This window comes from Chrysemys picta, chromosome 2 (genome assembly GCF_011386835.1).
Source record: "Chrysemys picta bellii isolate R12L10 chromosome 2, ASM1138683v2, whole genome shotgun sequence".
Taxonomy (NCBI): Eukaryota; Metazoa; Chordata; order Testudines; family Emydidae; genus Chrysemys; species Chrysemys picta.
The window spans coordinates 120,477,979-120,496,241 of NC_088792.1; the positions used below are offsets into that span (position 1 = coordinate 120,477,979).

Consider the following 18,263-nt stretch of genomic DNA (forward strand, 5'->3'; position numbering starts at 1 on the left):
GAGTTAGCAGCATTTATCCTGGCCCCTCTATTTACATCAGTCTGGGAAAGGGAAAAAGTGCCATGTGAGTGGACCAATGGGGTTATAGTGAAGATACCAAAGAAAGGAACTCTCAGTGATTGTAATAACTGGCGTTGTATCACACTTTTATCTGTGCCAAGCAAAGTATTGTGTAAGATCATAGTCCAGCATATATCAGAGACAGTTGATAGTTTTCTCAGAGAAGAGCAAGCAGGTTTTTGGAAAGGGCATGGATGCACAGACCAGAACTTCACTCTACGAAACATAATAGAACAATGCTTAGAATGGCAACAGTAGCTCTACATAAACTTCATAGACTTTGAGAAGGCTTTTGATAGCATGCACAGGACCAGCCTATGGTGCTTTCTCATCCCTTGAAGACCTGGACTTCACAGATGATCTCGCTCTCCTATCACATATCCAACACCATATACAAAACAAACAAACAAACAAAAAACTCGACTCAACGCATTCAGCCAGCAAATTGGACTGAAAATCAATTGCAATCAGACAGATATCATGACCCTTAATATTGCCTCACCATCTCCAGTACAGATAGAGGATTATGTTGTCACCAATGTAGAAACATTCACATACTTGGGCAGCACCATGAGTCAGGATGGTGAAACTAGCCAGGATATCCGGTACAAAATCAATAAAGCCAGGAACACCTTCAAGAGCTTAAATACAGTCTGGAAATCATCAAAATACAACACCAAAACCAAACTCAAGATTTATCAGAGCTGTGTACTTTCAACATTACTTTACAGTGCAGAAGGCTGGGGAATGAGAAAGTATGACATGTCCAAGCTGTCTTCACTCCATACAACTTGCCTCAGAAAAATCCTCTGTATCTTTTGGCCCAGAACACTCTCAAACCAAGATCTATTGACACAGTGCAGCCAAGAGGATCTGAGCACCATCATTGCCAGGTGGCGTTGGAGATGGATTGGCCATGTGCTTCAGTTGGAAACTGATTCCATCACCAGAGTAGCAATAAGATGGACACCTGAAGGCAAGTGAAAATGAGGCTGCCCAAAAACAACATGGCAAAGAGCTGTGGAAGCCGAGCTGAAAAACCTGGAGCACAGCTGGGGAACCATGAAAGACTTGCCAGAAACAGACTGGAGTGGAGGAGCTTCATCACTGCCCTAAACAGCAGAGGCGTAATGGGAACATGATGATGGTGATGATCTCATGACCCATCTAGAATAGTAACGGGAGCTTGATACCAACTGAAAAGGTGAAAGTTCCAGCTGTGCAGTGGGACACATCACTTGCTTCTGGCCCTTGAAAGTCCCAACTTACTGAACTCTGAAGTACAGAAAAGCTATTTTAGGTGCCCCTAATTTTTCTCTCCCTGTAAGTTCTGTATGTTTGGATTCTTGATGCCAAATTTTCAATGTGAGTTAGGCACCTAAACTGCTTAGGTGCTTTTGAGAATCCCACTAGACACCTATCTTCATCTTTGAGTGTCTAAATACCTATGAAAATCTGATCTGGCTCTTGTTAACTAAGGCAGTTTGATTCCTTGAGGCAAGATGGGTCCTCCCCTTACTCCAGAGCAGAGACTTGTCTAGGAAGCCAGACAATAAAGAGAAATGGCCAACAAGCAGGCTGGACAAGTAACCAGATGTCATTCATCTTCCTAGAACTACGAAGGGGTAAATGCCACCACCCTCACTGTAAAGAAATTCAAAACAAAGCCTAAAGAGAGAGACAAACCAGACTTGGATAAAGTAGGGCAGCACTGTGCATAGCCCACAAAGTTGTGCTGCATACAGAAAGGTTTGTTGCAAGTGTGGCAGTAAAATATCTATGACACAGTATGCAAAAGGGGCTGCTGAATGCCTAGAAAGGGGCAGGGAAAACTTCCTGTACCTGGGCAGTTTAGTCTTATGGCTGGTGACCTAGGTCAAGGAAAAACCATGGAACAATTTGCCTAAAGCAACCCTCCTTTGGAGGGACCTATATAAAGCCAAGAGGAGTAGCTGACACTGAATACTAGATCCACCATTACAGCTTTACCCTGGTACTGAAAAGATACCTCACTTACAGCATAATAAATGCTGAATGTAAGCTGAAATTATGGTCTAGGAATAATTGAGCCTATCACCAAGGAAAGCCTGACTGCCAGATACAAGATTGTATTTGAGGACCTTTGGGAATTTGAAGGAGAGCATTACATCTGTACAGATCCCCAGGTGATAGTGATTAGAGTCCTGCAAATCTGCAGATATCCGCTTTATATCCGTGGACCATTTTTGCGCATATCAGCGCGGATGCAGATACAAATTTTGTATTTGTGCAGGGCTCTGACGGTAAGAGCCGGGCGGGCAGCTGTGAGGAACTGCAGCACGGATCCTCCACCCATCCTAGGCGGAGGTCTGGGAGCAGGCACACTAGTCGGGGGGCCTCCCGGCTCCGAGACAGGGACCTAGGCCAGAACCCAGACCGGACACACCCCTTCCCCCGACACCCTGACTCCGCATGGGGGGGCGCATAGGCAGCCCCTGCTCCGCCTCAGAGATGACCGTTCGCCCTCTGCTGCCCCGGCCAGGCCCGCGGCGTGCTGGGGAGGGACTTGCCTCTGTCCCCCGTGGGCTGATTGCCCGCTGGCTGAGCCTTTCCACGGGTGGCCGTGCCAGCAGCAGGATTTTAACTTGCGGCGGGGGGAGGGAGGGTGAAGGGATGTCTGTTTCTAAAAACTAAAATCCTGAGTTTTTTGCCTTTTTTCCCCCACACAAACTTTTTAAAAAGTCGCTTTATTTATTTTGTGGCTCGGAGCTTGAGAGCCACACTGGCAGCTGTGGGGAGCCTGGGTTCCTCCACCTGCCCTGGAGGGACCCAGGCTCCTCACAGCTGCCAGCATGGCTCTCCCATGGCTCCGGCCGGGGCGGGGGGCGGGAGGCGGGGTGTGTGTCGCGACTCAGAACTGCAGCCCAACCATGGTAGGAGCCAGGCGGGCAGCTGTGGGGAGCTGCGGCGGACTTTCCACCTGCCCTGGATGGGCGGCCCGAGCATCCCCCGACAGCTCCACAGGTCACCCCTGCCCCTGGCCAGGCCAGCGGACAATTTCTGTGGCTCGGATACGGATACACATTTTTGTATCCATGCAAGGCTCTAACTACTGGTTGTGCAAAGGTGCTGAAATATATCCTTCACAGTACTCCACAGACTTAAGAATACCTTGCACCAGAGGGAAAAAGCAGAAATCATAACCTGGGTTGAGAAAGTCACACACTTATATTAATAGCCTTGAAATCATAAAGAAAAAGAATGTCACTTTGCAGGTATGTTTGGACCTACAGGAACTGAATAAAGCTGTACACAGACAGTACCATATTGTAGCAACCACAGGCCATGTTTTGAGCCATTTGGTGTTCAAAAATGTCTACGCTATCCTTGAAGGATAAACATGTCTTCACCGTCAACACTCCACATGGAAGAGACCACTCTTGGTATCTGCCATTTGGGATCAAGTCTGCAAGTGAGGTCTTTCAGCAGAAAAATGAAGAGACCTTTGGTTGTATTCAAGGAGTTAAAATTACAGTAGATGACATGATCATAGCTGCAGAAATGGCAAAGCCACGTGTCCTAATCCTGCATCAGATGATGGAAATGTGCCAAGAATGCTAAATTCAGTAAAGTACAGACCAAAGTTCTGTCTTTTCAGGATTTTTCAGAAGAGTATTATACAAAATTAAACCTCAGAGCTGTGTATGCAAACCCTAGAATATAGATGTTAATGACAGCTGCCAGTCAGCCTCACGGAGAGAGAGCGAGAACAATACAATTAATTAGAGAACAAATAATATATCCAGAATAATTTGCAAAAAGTATTTGGAATACATTTGAATAAATTCTTAAAAAACTATTACATAGTAAATTTGTTGGTGTTCTTTATACATTCTCCCCCCAATTTGCACTGTAATATATCTAACAGGTTTCAACAGAACATACTTTTATAGTTTTATTTTTATACCTTACAACAGACAGACACACACATTCACTCTCACCTTCTCAGATATAATTTCTCAATCTCTATAGTACAGCTCTGAAATGTATACATGTGTCCCCTGGAATCTCCAGAGCCTGAAGAGAATGGCAGCCTCACAGCTCCCCTACAAACTCTTCAGAACCTCTTTGGCAAACAACAGATCCTTACAGCCATCAGCAATTCCAGTTCTTGAGCTAATAGCCCATTGTCCTACCAGTTCCCAGCAGGATAGGGAATCTGTATCCTGTATCCAGACTAGTACAGGCATTGGGATATGCAGCCTCCTCTACCATTATTCATCTCATTCTCCTCAGAAGAAGGCCAGCTTTCTGAGCCAGATAATGTAAAGCTAGAACAAGATGCTCCAGAGAGATTTTCTCTCCTGATTTCTTTGACTGCATATCACTCTAGAAGAATAATTGCTAACCTTGCTCTGGACCCAACAAAGGAATTAAAGGGAACTCCGATAATAGGGAAACACCAACCGTATAAATCTAAAATAGAGTCCCTTCATCCCTCGTTCAAATAAGTGACCAGAGCTGAACAGGAGACTCCAGACAAATTGAAAAGGCATAGCAAACAGAAACCTCGGCTATTCATAACTCAGATCAGACCAAAGCAGAACACATCAGTCCTGCTCTGCTTACTGCTACTAAGTACAATGGTATGATGCACCAGGGATCTCACCGTGGCCAAGATTACACAAGAGACCACTTCAGACCCTGCTTCTATTACCAGTGGGACAATTCCCTAGCCATGCCGAATAACATTCAGATTCACTGAGATGGTGGATAGAGGTACACACTGAGAATTCCTCTCTTCTCTCCACATTGTGTAATAACCATAATAGATGCCAAGCTGTCAGATGTTGGAAGTGGGCTCCACATATTAACAACTCCAGGGGAATGATCACCCCCAAACAAACTCAGGAGCATAAATTTCCTTGACATAAAGACAACCACACTATCCATTACCGGTTTAGTCAAAACTGCGTGAGAAAGTTTTTATCCAGTCAGACAACACAACAATGGTATCCACACAGCCGATGGGGAAGAATAAATCATGCATCAATGACAATAGTGGGCAGAACAATGCCTAGTTTCAATAACGGCAACATGCATCACAGAAACTAGCAACTAAAAGGCAGACTGTATCAGCAGAATATTGGTGGAGATAGCAGAGATTAAATGACGTATTCACAAACTTTGCCTCTTGCAAAATCCACATGAGAGCCTGTTTGCCATGAGTAAAAATACAAAATCCCCCAGACACTTCATAAGATGCAGACCCAAAGTCCAGTGAAACAGAAGCTCTGACTCACAGATAGCCAAAGGCAGCCTTACTACCACATCCTTTAACAGAAAAAAACATACAAAGATAATTTTTAAAAATTAAGGCATAATATTCAGTAATTACAGTAATCCCCAAACCCTTGAAGACTGTGGAACTCCAACATGGCATCTCTATTGGGGACCCATCCAAACAATCTGCCGCCGCAACAGGACCTATCAGCCAAGGTTCATCAGTGCGCTTCCCCACCAGCCCAGGACAATTCAAACCGAGGCACTAGAAACTGAAAGGAAAAGCCTTTCCCTCAAAGGCAGTAGAGACCATGATCACCTCTAGAAGACCATCTACTTAAGAAGTGTGCATAAAGGTGTGGAGAAAATTATTCTTATCCCTTTACACCTGAGTGATTAGCCAAAAATTGAGGTTTTGCAGGTTGTTTCCTTTAGGAACCTGTGGAAATCCTTGCCAGAGGATGTTGTGAAGGCCATGACCATAACAGGGTTCAAAAAAGAACTAGATAAATTAATGGAGGATAGGTCCATCAATGGCTATTAGCCAGGATAGGCAGGAATGGTGTCCCTATCCTCTGTTTGCCAGAAGCTGGGAATGAGAGACAGGGGATGGATCACTTAAATATAAATATAAATATAAATTAATGGAGATATCCCATCTCCTAGAACTGGAAGGGACCTTGAAAGGTCATTGAGTCCAGCCTCCTGCCTTCACTAGCAGGACCAAGTACTGATTTTGCCCCAGATTCCTAAGTGGCCCCCTCAAGGATTGAACTCACAACCCTGGGTTTAGCAGGCCAATGCTCAAACCACTGAGCTATCCCTCCCCCCCATGATGATTACCTGTTCTGTTCATTCCCTCTGGGGCACCTGGCACTGGCCACTGTCAGAAGACAGGATACTGGGCTAGATGGACCTTTGGTCTGATCCAATAGGGCCATTCTTAGGAAGAGAAATTGATGATGGTGAGTGAGGTATTTCTTTGATGCAATCCTGTTTATTTACAAAGAATGTCCAAAGTCTTGTATCCCTCAACAAAGCAGGATTCAGACAGCAGGAGTCAGTTTCTTTGCTCACTGATCCATGCCTCTGTCCATTCAGCACTTTACCCAAAAGCTCACTTTTCATTTTTTCTCTATCTGTCCATGGGTTTCTGCTGTCTTCTCTTTGTTTCTGTGGTGTTTCTCTGATGTGCACACAGATACACAGCTGCAATCCATTCATTCCCCTGCTCTTGCATTATCACCAGAGCCCCTGGAAACGACTTGAGCTGCATGGCTGAACTCTTCCCAGTCTTGCATGTGGCTTGTGTTTTGGGTGGAGATTCCTGTTGTTTCAGCTATCTTTTCCATGGAGGAGTTCAGTTTCTTTCTACATTTATTCTGAATGAAGGGCAGAGTCAACAAGGTTTTGCCCAAACCTCAGCATAACATTATTTTTCTTTCAGAGTGGTAGCTGTGCTAGTCTGTAGCAGCAAAAAGAACGAGGAGTACTTGTGGCACCTTAGAGACTAACAAATTTATTTGGGCATAAGTCTTCATGGGCTAAAACCCACTTCATCAGATGCATGCAGTGGAAAATACAGTAGGAAGATATATCTACACACAGAGAACATGAAAAATGGGTGTTGCCATACCAATTATGATGAGAGCAATCAATTAAGGTGGGCTATTATCAGCAGGAGACAAAAAACGTTTGTAGTGATAAACAGGATGGCCTATTTCCGACAGTTGACAAGGTGTGAGTAACAGTAGGGGAAAAAATTAGCATGGGGAAATAGTTTTTACATTGTGTAATGACCCATCCACACCCAGTCTTTATTCAAGCCTAATTTAATGGTGTCCAGTTTGCAAATTAATTCCAATTCTTCAGTTTCTCGTTGGAGTCTGTTTTTGAAGTTTTTTTTGGTTGGAGTATTGCGACTTTGAGGTCTGTAATTGAGTGACGAGGGAGGTTGAAGTGTTCTCCGACTGGTTTTTGAATGCTAGAATTCTTGATGTCTGATTTGTGTCCATTTATTCTTTTGCATAGAGACTGTCCAGTTTGGCCAATGTATATGGCAGAGGGGCGATGCTGGCACATATCACATTGATAGAGGTGCAGGTGAACGAGACTCTGATGGTATGGCTGATGTGATTAGGTCCTATAATGGTGTCCCTTGAATAGATATGTGGACAGAGTTGGTAATGGGCTTTGATGCAAGGATAGGTTCCTGGGTTAGTGTTTTTGTTGTGTGGTGTGTAGTTGCTGGTGAGTATTTGCTTCAGGTTGTGGGGCTGTCTGTAAGCGAGGACTGGCCTGTCTCCCAAGATCTGTGAGAGTGAGGGATCATCCTTCAGGATAGGTTGTAGATCCTTGATGATGCGCTGGAGAGGTTTTAGTTGGGGGCTAAAGGTGACGGCTGGTGGCGTTCTGTTACTTTCTTTGTTGGGCCTGTCCTGGAGCAGGTGACTTCTGGGTATTCTTCTGGCTTTGTCAGTCTGTTTCTTCACTTCAGTGGGTGGGTATTGTAGTTTTAAGAATGCTTGATAGAGATCCTGTAGGTGTTTTGTCTCTGTCTGAGGGATTGGAGCAAATGCAGTTGTATCTTAGAGCTTGGCTGTAGACAATGGATCATGTGATGTGGCCTGGATGAAAGCTGGAGACATGTAGTTAAGTATAGCGGTTAGTAGGTTTCCCGTATAGGGTGGTGTTTATGTGACAATCGTTTATTAGCACTGTAGAGTCCAGGAAGTGGATCTCTTGTGTGGACTGGTCCAGGCTGAGGTTGATGGTGGGATGGAAATTGTTGAAATCATGGTGGAATTCCTTAAGGGTTTTTTTCCCATGGGTCCAGACGATGAAGATGTCATCAGTGTAGCGCAAGTAGAGTAGGGGCGTTAGGGGACGAGAGCTGAGGAAGCATTGTTCTAAGTCAGCCATAAAAATGTTGGCATACTGTGGGGCCATGTGGGTACCCATAGCAGTGCCGCTGACTTGAAGGTATACATTGTCCCCAAATGTGAAATAGTTGTGGGTGAGGACAAAGTCACAAAGTTCAGCCACCAGGTTTGCCGTAACATTATCGGGGATATTGTTCCTGATGGCTTGTAGTCCATCTTTGTGTGGAATGTTGGTGTAGAGGGCTTTTACATCCATAGTGGCCAGGATGGTGTTTTCTGGAAGATCACCAATGGATTGTAGTTTCCTCAGGAAGTCAGTGGTTTCTCAAAGATAGCTAGGAGTGCTGGTAGCGTAGGGCCTGAGGAGAGAGTCTACATAGCCAGACAATCCTGCTGTCAGGGTGCCAATGTCTGAGATGATGGGGCGTCCAGGATTTCCAGATTTATGGATCTTGGGTAGCAGATAGAATACCCCTGGTTGGGGCTCTAGGGGTGTGACTGTGCAGATTTGTTCCTGTGCTTTTTCAGGGAGTTTCTTGAGCAAATGGTGTAGTTTCTTTTGGTAACCCTCAGTGGAATCAGAGGGTAATAGTCTGTAGAATGTGGTGTTAGAGAGCCGCCTAGCAGCCTCTCGTTCATATTCTGACCTATTCATGATGACGACAGCACCTCCTTTGTCAGCATTTTTGATTATGATGTCAGAGTTGAATCTGAGGCTGTGGATGGCGTTATGTTCTGCACTGCTGAGGTTATGGGGAAAGTGATGCTGCTTTTCCACAATTTCAGCCCGTACACGTCAGCGGAAGCACTCTATGTAGCAGTCCAGTCTGTTGTTTCGACCTTCAGGAGGAGTCCACACAGAATCCTTCTTTTTGTAGTGTTGGTAGGAAGGTTTCTGTGGATTAGTGTGCTGAGGTGTGTTGGAAATATTCCTTGAGTCGGAGACGTCGAAAGTAGGATTCCAGATCACCGCAGAACTGTATCATGTTCGTGGGGGTGGAGGTGCAGAAGGAGAGGCCCCGAGATAGGACAGACTCTTCTGCTGGGCTAAGAGTATAGCTGGATAGATTAACAATATTGTTGGGTGAGTTAAGGGAACCACTGTTGTGGCCCCTTGTGGCATGTAGTAGTTTAGATAGTTTAGTGTCCTTTTTCCTTTGTAGAGAAGCAAAGTGTGTGTTGTAAATGGCTTGTCTAGTTTTTGTAAAGTCCAGCCACAAGGATGTTTGTGTGGAAGGTTGGTTTTTTATGAGAGTATCCAATTTTGAGAGCTCATTCTTAATCTTTCCCTGTTTGCTGTATAGGATGTTGATCAGGTAGTTCCGCAGTTTCTTTGAGAGTGTGTGGCACAATCTCTCAGCATAGTCTGTGTGGTATTTAGATTGTAATAGATTTTTTACCTTCAGTCCTTTTGGTATGATGTCCATCTGTTTGCATTTGGAAAGGAAGATGATGTCTGTCTGTGTCTGTACGAGTTTTTTCATGAAGTTGATGGATTTCCACTTCATACGGCTAAATTCAGTGCCTTGCATGGTGACAAATTTCAGAGTGGTAGCCGTGTTAGTCTGTATCACAAAAAGAACGAGGAGTACTTGTGGCACCTTAGAGACTAACAAATTTATTTGGGCATAAGCTTTCGTGGGCTAAAACCCACTTCATCGGATGCCTGCAGTGGAAAATACGGTAGGAAGATATATATATATATATACACAGAGAACATGAAAAAATGGATGTTGCCATGCCAACTATAACAAGAGCAATCAATTAATTTCAATTCTGCAGTTTCTCATTGGAGTCTGTTTTTTGAAGTTTTTTTGTTGGAGTATTGTGACTTTGAGGTGTGTAATTGAGTGATCAGGGAGGCTGAAGTGTTCTGCGACTGGTTTTTAATGTTATAATTCTTGATGTCTGATTTGTGCACAGAGAAGGGCGAAGGCACGGGAATATCTACCATACTGAACTACCTTCAGGACGGACAGAACTTAGATCCAAAAGTACCCATTCTAGCCAAGCACAACACTGCTATCAGCAGCATCTTATGTGCCTCTTTGCAGTCTTTCTTAGCAGACCATCAGCTCTGCCTATCATTGGATGAGTCTTTTGCCAGTGTGATCTTTTGTGTAACACTACAACCACTAAACAAATAACCATTTGCTAGGCCTGACAGACCTGGGTCAAATACATATAAATCAGTTTGGGTGGTGACTCTTCTTAGATGCTCCTGGAGTACAGCATCAAACTCAGCCATCAGCTCCACATTTTAAGGAAGTTTCCATTGTTTGGCACATATAGCTGATCTGAAGTGCTACGCAATGCTAGGTTTTGGGTAGCAAGCATTCTCATAATGGCAATGAGCCTTTTCAGAACATTTTGCCAGTGAAGAGACTCTGATGCGATCTTCTCTTGATGCTAATTTATGGTGGCCTTTAACCTTAGTCTCATCTCAAGCTCTTTCCACCTATGGAATGCTCTCTGGTGATTTGCTGCCTTCTCATGGCATGCCAGATTTCTAGCCAGATTTTTCCAGTCCATTGTTCCTGTAGAACCCAATATGGCTGGAACATTAGACTGGAAGAGTTTGCAACAAAAACAGTATGCAGCATTCTGGGTTTTTAAGTACATAAGCCATGGCCTCTCCACTTTGTCACCATTGGGGATGTCACGCCAGTAATGTGTTGGATGGAAATTTCTATTTTCATTGTCTTTGGGGAACATGAAGTTTTTCACTTGCTGTGGCCCATGCAGTACAAAGAAGTCCCTCAGGCTACTGCTCAAGTGGGTCCACAGTCCTGGATCATCTAGACTTAAGGAACTAAACTCAGCAGCAGCTGTTTCTTGCACCTACACCGCACTCTTCTCTGATCTACACTTTTCTTCAGGAATATGCAACATGGTTACATCCATTTGAGATGGAGATATGGATGCTGCAGTAGCTGCCAGGTCACCTGCACTCTGACTAACTGGAAGATCAGGCATCTCCTCACCACTCACATCCTCACTGGAACCAGAAGGCTCACCGTGAACATTTGTGTCTATGTGTCTCAGGAGAGCTCCTTCCTGCTTAGATAGAAAAGCTTCCTTTACTTTCTTTCTTTTTCTGAATGCTGCCCCAGAGGGGCGTTTTCTTCTTTCACTCATGACTGCTGTTCTGTGCCAGCTACAGAGGCTCTAAACACTCAATTGAAGGGGACATATAAGCAGACTGGTAGCAGGGCCTGAGTGAGGGAAGATATCGGCGTCTTAAGGGCCTAACTGGTTCCTATTACTTCAGTTGACTGCCTGTTCTCTTCAAGTGGGTTCGGGGAAGCAGCAGGAAACAGGAAGCTCCCTGAGAAGCTGGTGTTAATCAGTCCAGGCTCCTGGGGATGCTAGAGAGGTAAATTAGAGGCTCCTCCTCCTTTCTCTCCCTGCAGCTCCTGCTGCTTTCTGTTATTCCCTCTCACCTTTTCTCCTACCTGCCTGTTATGTCTCTTGTGCCCTCCTTCCTCCAGCATAGCACTCCACCATCTCTGTGCATCTAGAGAAGAGAGAATACATATGCACCAGCAGCAGACACAATTTTCTACACTCTGGTTCCTAGTGGTGCCCTCCCCCTCCCCCCCAGTCTGGCACCTGAGGCGGCCGCCTCAGTTCTCCTCATAGTAAGGCGAGCCCCGGTGAGCATTTGTGACTGCAATGTTGGTATTGCTATAGTACTTCATTGCAGAACAGAGGAGTGGCAGCACGCTTGGTAGAAGATTGGGTCAGGCATGTTTGCCATAGAGAGCCAAGAATATTTGGCAGCTTGTGGGAGCAACTCTGTTCTGCCCTAAACTAGTATGTAGGATAGTTATTCCAACCTATCACTAAAGTAACTCCAACTTGCTTCAAAGCAGTTGAAAGCACATGATTTATCCAGAATTGTGAAGTGAAGGAGGAAGTGAGTGATTTGCATGAGCTCTCAACCCTTCAGCATCACAACAGTTTGTGGCTGCAGGGCTGAATCTTTTAAGGAAGAGAGGAAGCTTTCATTGGTAGGCCATTGTTTTCCTTTGACATTCATTCTACAGCAACGCAGGACCCACAGCTTTCAGCTACTTGCACAGCTGAGAAGCTTGCAAATACTTTTGTGTGTGTGTCAGTCCCAAAATGAGGCAATAAAAAATCAGGACACTCACTCCTGAGTCTGTTTGGTAGAATTTACTTATTGTAGAAGGCTCTAAGCAGGACATGGGTGATTTTACTTGCAGTGCCATATGTGTGTCAAATCCTGGGCATCACACAGTGTGTTAAGAATAGAACTTTGATTTTATTTGCTGTGGCTTTGTGTTACAACTTCAAGGTTAAGTAAATGTAATTGTGTTTGTTATAATTGGAGATACAACAATGAAAATTATTTATAGAATCTGACACCATCAAAACCTTTACTCTTTTTGTGAGGATGAAGAACTGTGAAACTTTATTGATAGGCTACTTCTTTAATTCATTTAGTTTTCAACCTTTGTCATAATTTTAAAGTGCTTAACTTCTACAGTACTAATTGTGTTCACGCTTTGTTTTAAGGTTCACTATGACTTCGGATTAAGAAATATTTTATCTGTCTTAAGAACTCTTGGAGCAGTAAAAAGATCCAATCCCAATGAGCCAGAGAAAACAGTAGTGATGAGAGTTCTACGGGACATGAACCTCTCCAAGCTGGTATCGTAACATTGATTACCGTCACAAAATAGTTTTTTAAAATGTGTTTATTATATGTTAGTATGAACTGAAGTGTATTTTCTCAGCAGTTGGCTACATCCTTTTGCGATGATACTACTTCTCTTTTAATGTCTGGCATATCAAAGTGATGGTGCTCTGAACCCGTTTTTTTCTTTTTATGAAGAGAGGACAACTCTTCCCCTCCTCTCCCCTCCCCGAATGAGAGACTTCAAATGAAGAAATAATAATAAGAAATCCTATAAGATCTTAGAGGACAATCTAGCCTGATTTTCAAATTACGTTCATATGGAATGGAAAGGAGAGCAAACAAAAGAGAGAGGGAAAAAGAGCACATTGAATTAACATTTCATCTGTCATTTTAGATCCCTATTAATCCAGAATTTTAATTTACACTAATTCTTGGCAATCTGCCTTTTCAAACATCATAACAACCAGAATGACGTATAGTGTGTGGGCTGTTTTGAAGTAGCTGAAGAATACTTATCTATTCTATTCTCTTCCACCACTACCCTCTTCTATCCAAAGAATTCTTCGTTTTTCCATTTTGCTGTAGCTGGAAGATTATAGTGTGTGTAACCTCTGCGAAAGAACACAAACACCAGATTCACAATTAACTGTCTATTTAGCTAATTCATGCACATTTTTAAACCGCAGTCTAGATTATAATGATTTACAGAGGGAAAAAAAATTAGACTTCAAGAGAAGAAATAAGGGGAAATCTAGCCTGTTTGTCTAAATGACTAATGGATGGGGAGATTTACAAGAATTGTACTAAAATTTAAACATTTACATAAATTTTAAGTGCATATTTAATTTAGAAATTCCTATCTATGGCTAAATTGCTTGAAAGTCATTTTAATAACATACATCCACTCATAATTTTCACGTTTGTTTTAGAAAAGATATCTATTTTACTATTATCATTTAATTAACATATTCTTGCAGATTGTTTGTAATTACAATAATAATTAATTTCAAATAATAAATAATTGGGTTTTTTTCCTACTTTTTAATTGGCAGGTAGATGAAGATGAACCTTTATTTATGAGTCTGATTAACGACCTGTTCCCTGGAATTACTCTTGATAAGGTTGGGTATCCTGAACTAGAGTCGGCCATTCGGAAAGAGACGGAGAAAGCTGGGCTTATTCATCATCCTCCGTGGATTCTTAAGCTAATTCAACTGTATGAAACTCAGCGAGTCCGACATGGTTAGCATGCCAAATGAGGGTTTCATACTCCATTATAGCAGTAAAGGCTTTTCTATTTCTTTTCTACAAATTGTAGATTTTTTTCAAGTTTTTAAAGCCTCATATGGATATTTTTATCAGAAAATTGTTAAGAATAATTTTTATCATAAACAAAGAGCCCACCTTGTCCTCATAATATTGACAATTTAGCTATAGTATGTCTTTTTATGGGAAATCGATGTGTGGCCTTGAGAGCAACTGAAGTTTCTAAGGGGGAAGTTAAAATGCAGAGTAAAAATGTATTTTATTTTCCCCCCTTCTCACCAAACTCAGAAATAGCTGATTTTGCTCAGTATTCTGAAAAAAGTCAAATTCAGGCAGATTCTAATTATGGCTCTTTTCAGCTCAAAAGGTGAATATTTCCTATAGTTATGAGCATGTTAAAGTAAAGTGGTTGCAAATGAAACTGTCTTGAATCCTTAACTGTAATGGGTACTACCACATGCCTGTTGTACTTCCAAACACCATTAGGACTTCTCTGTTCAATGTTGGTCACTTCAATTGAAGAAAGACAGAATAGAAATTGACCCAGTCCATAGAAGGGTAACAAAGACAGTGGTACAGCCAGATTTACAAATGACGGGAGATTGCAAACACCAGAAATTAGCCCGGAAAGGAAAAGAGATAAAGGGAATCTGATTAAATTTGTCAAGATTTATGAAGGGATTTGTGAAGGATGATCCTTTTTATGCTTTCCCATAGTACATGAATCAGGGATCACTAGCTTAAACTAATACCCTGGTGCATTTAGAACAAATAAGAGGAGATATTTCTTCACAAAGCATATTTAAATCTGTGGTCTTCACTGTCTCAGAAAGTCAGTTTCACATATTATGGCTGATTAAATGAAAGAGCTGAATAATGTTATGGCTAATAATGTTTCTTCTTAATTCATTGGTCTAATGCAGAATGAAATTCTGGGGCCCTCTTGGGGCAATACCAATGTGAGGGCCAGGGAACCCTCAAGGTTCCCCTTGTGGAATTTCCTTTGAATCTTACTCTTGGAGTGTGGGATTTGTGTCCAACTGCAAGAAACTGGACATTCACCCACAAACACCACAATTCCCCTGAGATCCACACAGATCCTCAGGATCCATGGAGGGCAGAAGGCCTGCTGTTCAGTGCCTCCATATTGGGTCTGGGCCCCTGAAATTCTGGCCCAGCTCCCTGGCAGTGCAGTTCCAAAGGAAGCTGTGAGATCTGCTGCCAGAGATTCCCTTGCAGATGTTTGGCCTTGTAATAATCCTTTTAGGCAGTTGCCAAGGCAGAGAGGCACCACTGGAAAGTTAACATCACCTTTACCTGTATTAACTTTCCACTGCTAATTTTATGAAGTGGAGGGGAGACAGTTCACATTCCCTTACCTCCAACTCCTCCTGATTCCCTCACCACTCATAGATCTTCAGATCTATGAGAGCTCTCCAGGGGACCCAGAGAGAAGCGGTAAGAGTGCTGCAGAGGTAATTGTTCTCTTCTACAGGGAGAGAGGGAGATGTGTGCATGTTTAGAGCCCCTCTGTGCGCAGATCCTAGAGGCATGCTCTGCTCTGTGGGCCTGGTCCAAAGCTCATTGGAGTCAGTGGAGAGTCTCTCTCTAACTGCAATGGGTTTGGCTCAGATCTTATGTTCCTAATATAGGGCTGGATCCTGCACAGTTCTGAGCACCTCCTATGAGATATTGAATACATATAACTCCTATTCCTTTTAGAGGGAGTCACAGTCACTCTGCATTATGCATGCTTGGGTCCATAATGTTGGTCAGAAGCTCTATGCTACTAAATTCCTCCATAACTTTGCATCTGAGATTTTCAAAGTCACCTATGGGATTTTGGTAAAAAGCCAGTAGGTGAACACTTCAAGCTCCCTGGACATTCTATAACAGATTTAAAAGTAACTATTCTTGAACAAAAAAATTTCAGAAGCAGACTTCAAAGAGAAACAGCAGAACTAAAATTCATTTGCAAATTTAACACCATTAATTTGGGCTTGAATAGGGACTGGGAGTGGCTGGCTCATTCCAAAAGCAGCTTTGTCTGTCCTGGAATTGACACCTCCTCATTTATTATTGGGAGTGGACTATGTCCATCCTGATCGAATTGGCCCTGTCAACACTGGTTCTCCACTTGTGAGGTACTCCCGTCTCTTGTCATTATATAATGCCTGCATCTGTAACTTTCACTCCATGCATCTGAAGAAGTGAGGTTTTTTACCCATGAAAGCTTATGCCCAAATAAATCTGTTAGTCTTTAAGGTGCCACCGGACTCCTTGTTGTTTTTGTGGATACAGACTAACACGGCTACGCCCTGATACTATGGGATTTTGATGCTCAATTTCCATTACAATTAATGGGAAATGGGCGTCCAGATTTCTAAGTGGCCTTGAAAATCTCAGCCTGAATGTCTCATCTGCTTTCAAACTATGTCATTGTTTCTTGGCACACAGCTTTGTTGATTTAATATAAAGTAACTGAGTAGGATCAGCTATAGCCTAATTTTAATGTATTGTTTAAGAACTCAGTTGGCAACATGAGTATAAACCGATGAAGTAACAAGTTTGTCTGTTACTAAGAAAAATATATCAAAAATGTCTTCATGGTTTATGCAAGTGTATGTTTTTTGTTCCTTGTACTCCACGAAGAAATGCTCGGTTTTGTATATCACTTGGAACAACTCTTTCTTGTAAAAGATATTTAAAAATGATTGTTTTTGTTTACCACCAGTCAATTGAGTGTCACCACATATGAACATCAAAAGGCAGCTGTGTTTTCCAATTAGAAAAAGGAACAGAACTGCCTAAGGGAGGATAGAGAGCCACATTGGCTTGCCTAGCAGAATAAATCAGGCCTTTATGAAAGCCTTTAATAAAACATTTAAAAAATTTCATTTCAGTCAACATCAAGAAAGTGGAATGAAAAACATCTTTTTTAAATTTAGTTTTGATTTTAAAAAAGCAAGATTCTGATGCAATGCATCATTAAATTGAGGTCTTACATTTCAGCATTTTATTTTAAAAGAAGTCTATGTCTTTTTAAGGTATGATGACTCTGGGTCCGACTGGTGCAGGAAAGACAAAATGCATTAATATCTTGATGAAAGCAATGACAGACTGTGGCACTCCTCATAAAGAGATGAGGATGAACCCAAAGGCAATTACAGCTTCCCAGATGTTTGGTACTCTCGATGTTGCTACAAATGATTGGACAGATGGCATTTTCTCTACTTTATGGAGAAAAACTTTAAAAGCAAAGAAGGTAACTGGATATTGTGTTCTGACAGCCAATAATAGCATTTAATACTGTTTCTGTAAGATATTATTACAAAGCAACACATCCCTTTCAATGCTTCATTTATGTGAAGGGTCTTTTTGATCAAATCAAATCAAATTTGAAAATATAATATTTTAGTTATTGTTTGTGTCTGAGGGCTTGTCTTCACTAGTCAACCTTGTAGCTGGAGTCAATGTAGCTTAGGCTGACTTACCCTGGTGTCTTCACTGCGCTGCGTAGATTGGAGATGCTCTCTGGTCAACTTACCTTAATCTTCTCGGGGAGCTGGAGTACTAGAGTTGACCGGAGAGTGCTCTGCCATCGATTTAGTGGGTCTTCACTAGACCCACTAAATCGACATCCGCTGCGATATCCACGGTAGTGAAGACAAGCCCTGAGCATTTAGGAATGTATACAGGGTTACTCTGAAGTACATGCCAGAGATCACTCACCTCCTCAAGCACAGACTTGAGGTTCTGGGGCTGGATCAGTGAGCTCTGTAGGGTTTTATTTCCTCTTTCATCTTCTGTACACCTTTAGTCCTTCCATTCTTTTCAATTCCCAATGCAAAGACTTTCAGTGGTTTAATATAGAGACAAAGGGGGAATCTCTCCCACCCACGTTTTATGTCCACGCCACTCCAGATCAGTAATTATATTGGAGCAATGTAGTTATAGCCTCAGTTGAAAAATGTTGCATACTGATTTCTCCTCTCTCTCTTCAGACCTGCAGACAGTGCTGCCACAGAGCCACATATGTTATGAAGGTTGCATTGTGTTTTATTTAGGCCTTGGAAAATGTGAAAGCTTGTTATGAAAGAATTAGGTATCCTCTGTTAATAGATTGT

The 18,263-nt window shown here is 42.6% G+C and overlaps 1 protein-coding gene across 1 annotated transcript in view; it reads left to right on the forward strand.

Moving 5' to 3' along the window:
- LOC101939103 (dynein axonemal heavy chain 5-like) overlaps positions 1 to 18,263 on the forward strand; it is a 278,668-nt gene that overhangs the window by 123,808 nt on the left and 136,597 nt on the right. Inside the window, exons 45-47 of the mRNA XM_008169357.4 lie at positions 12,747 to 12,881; positions 13,923 to 14,112; positions 17,184 to 17,401. Coding sequence (XP_008167579.2) covers positions 12,747 to 12,881; positions 13,923 to 14,112; positions 17,184 to 17,401 — 543 coding nt within the window. The remainder of the gene's footprint in view (positions 1 to 12,746; positions 12,882 to 13,922; positions 14,113 to 17,183; positions 17,402 to 18,263) is intronic.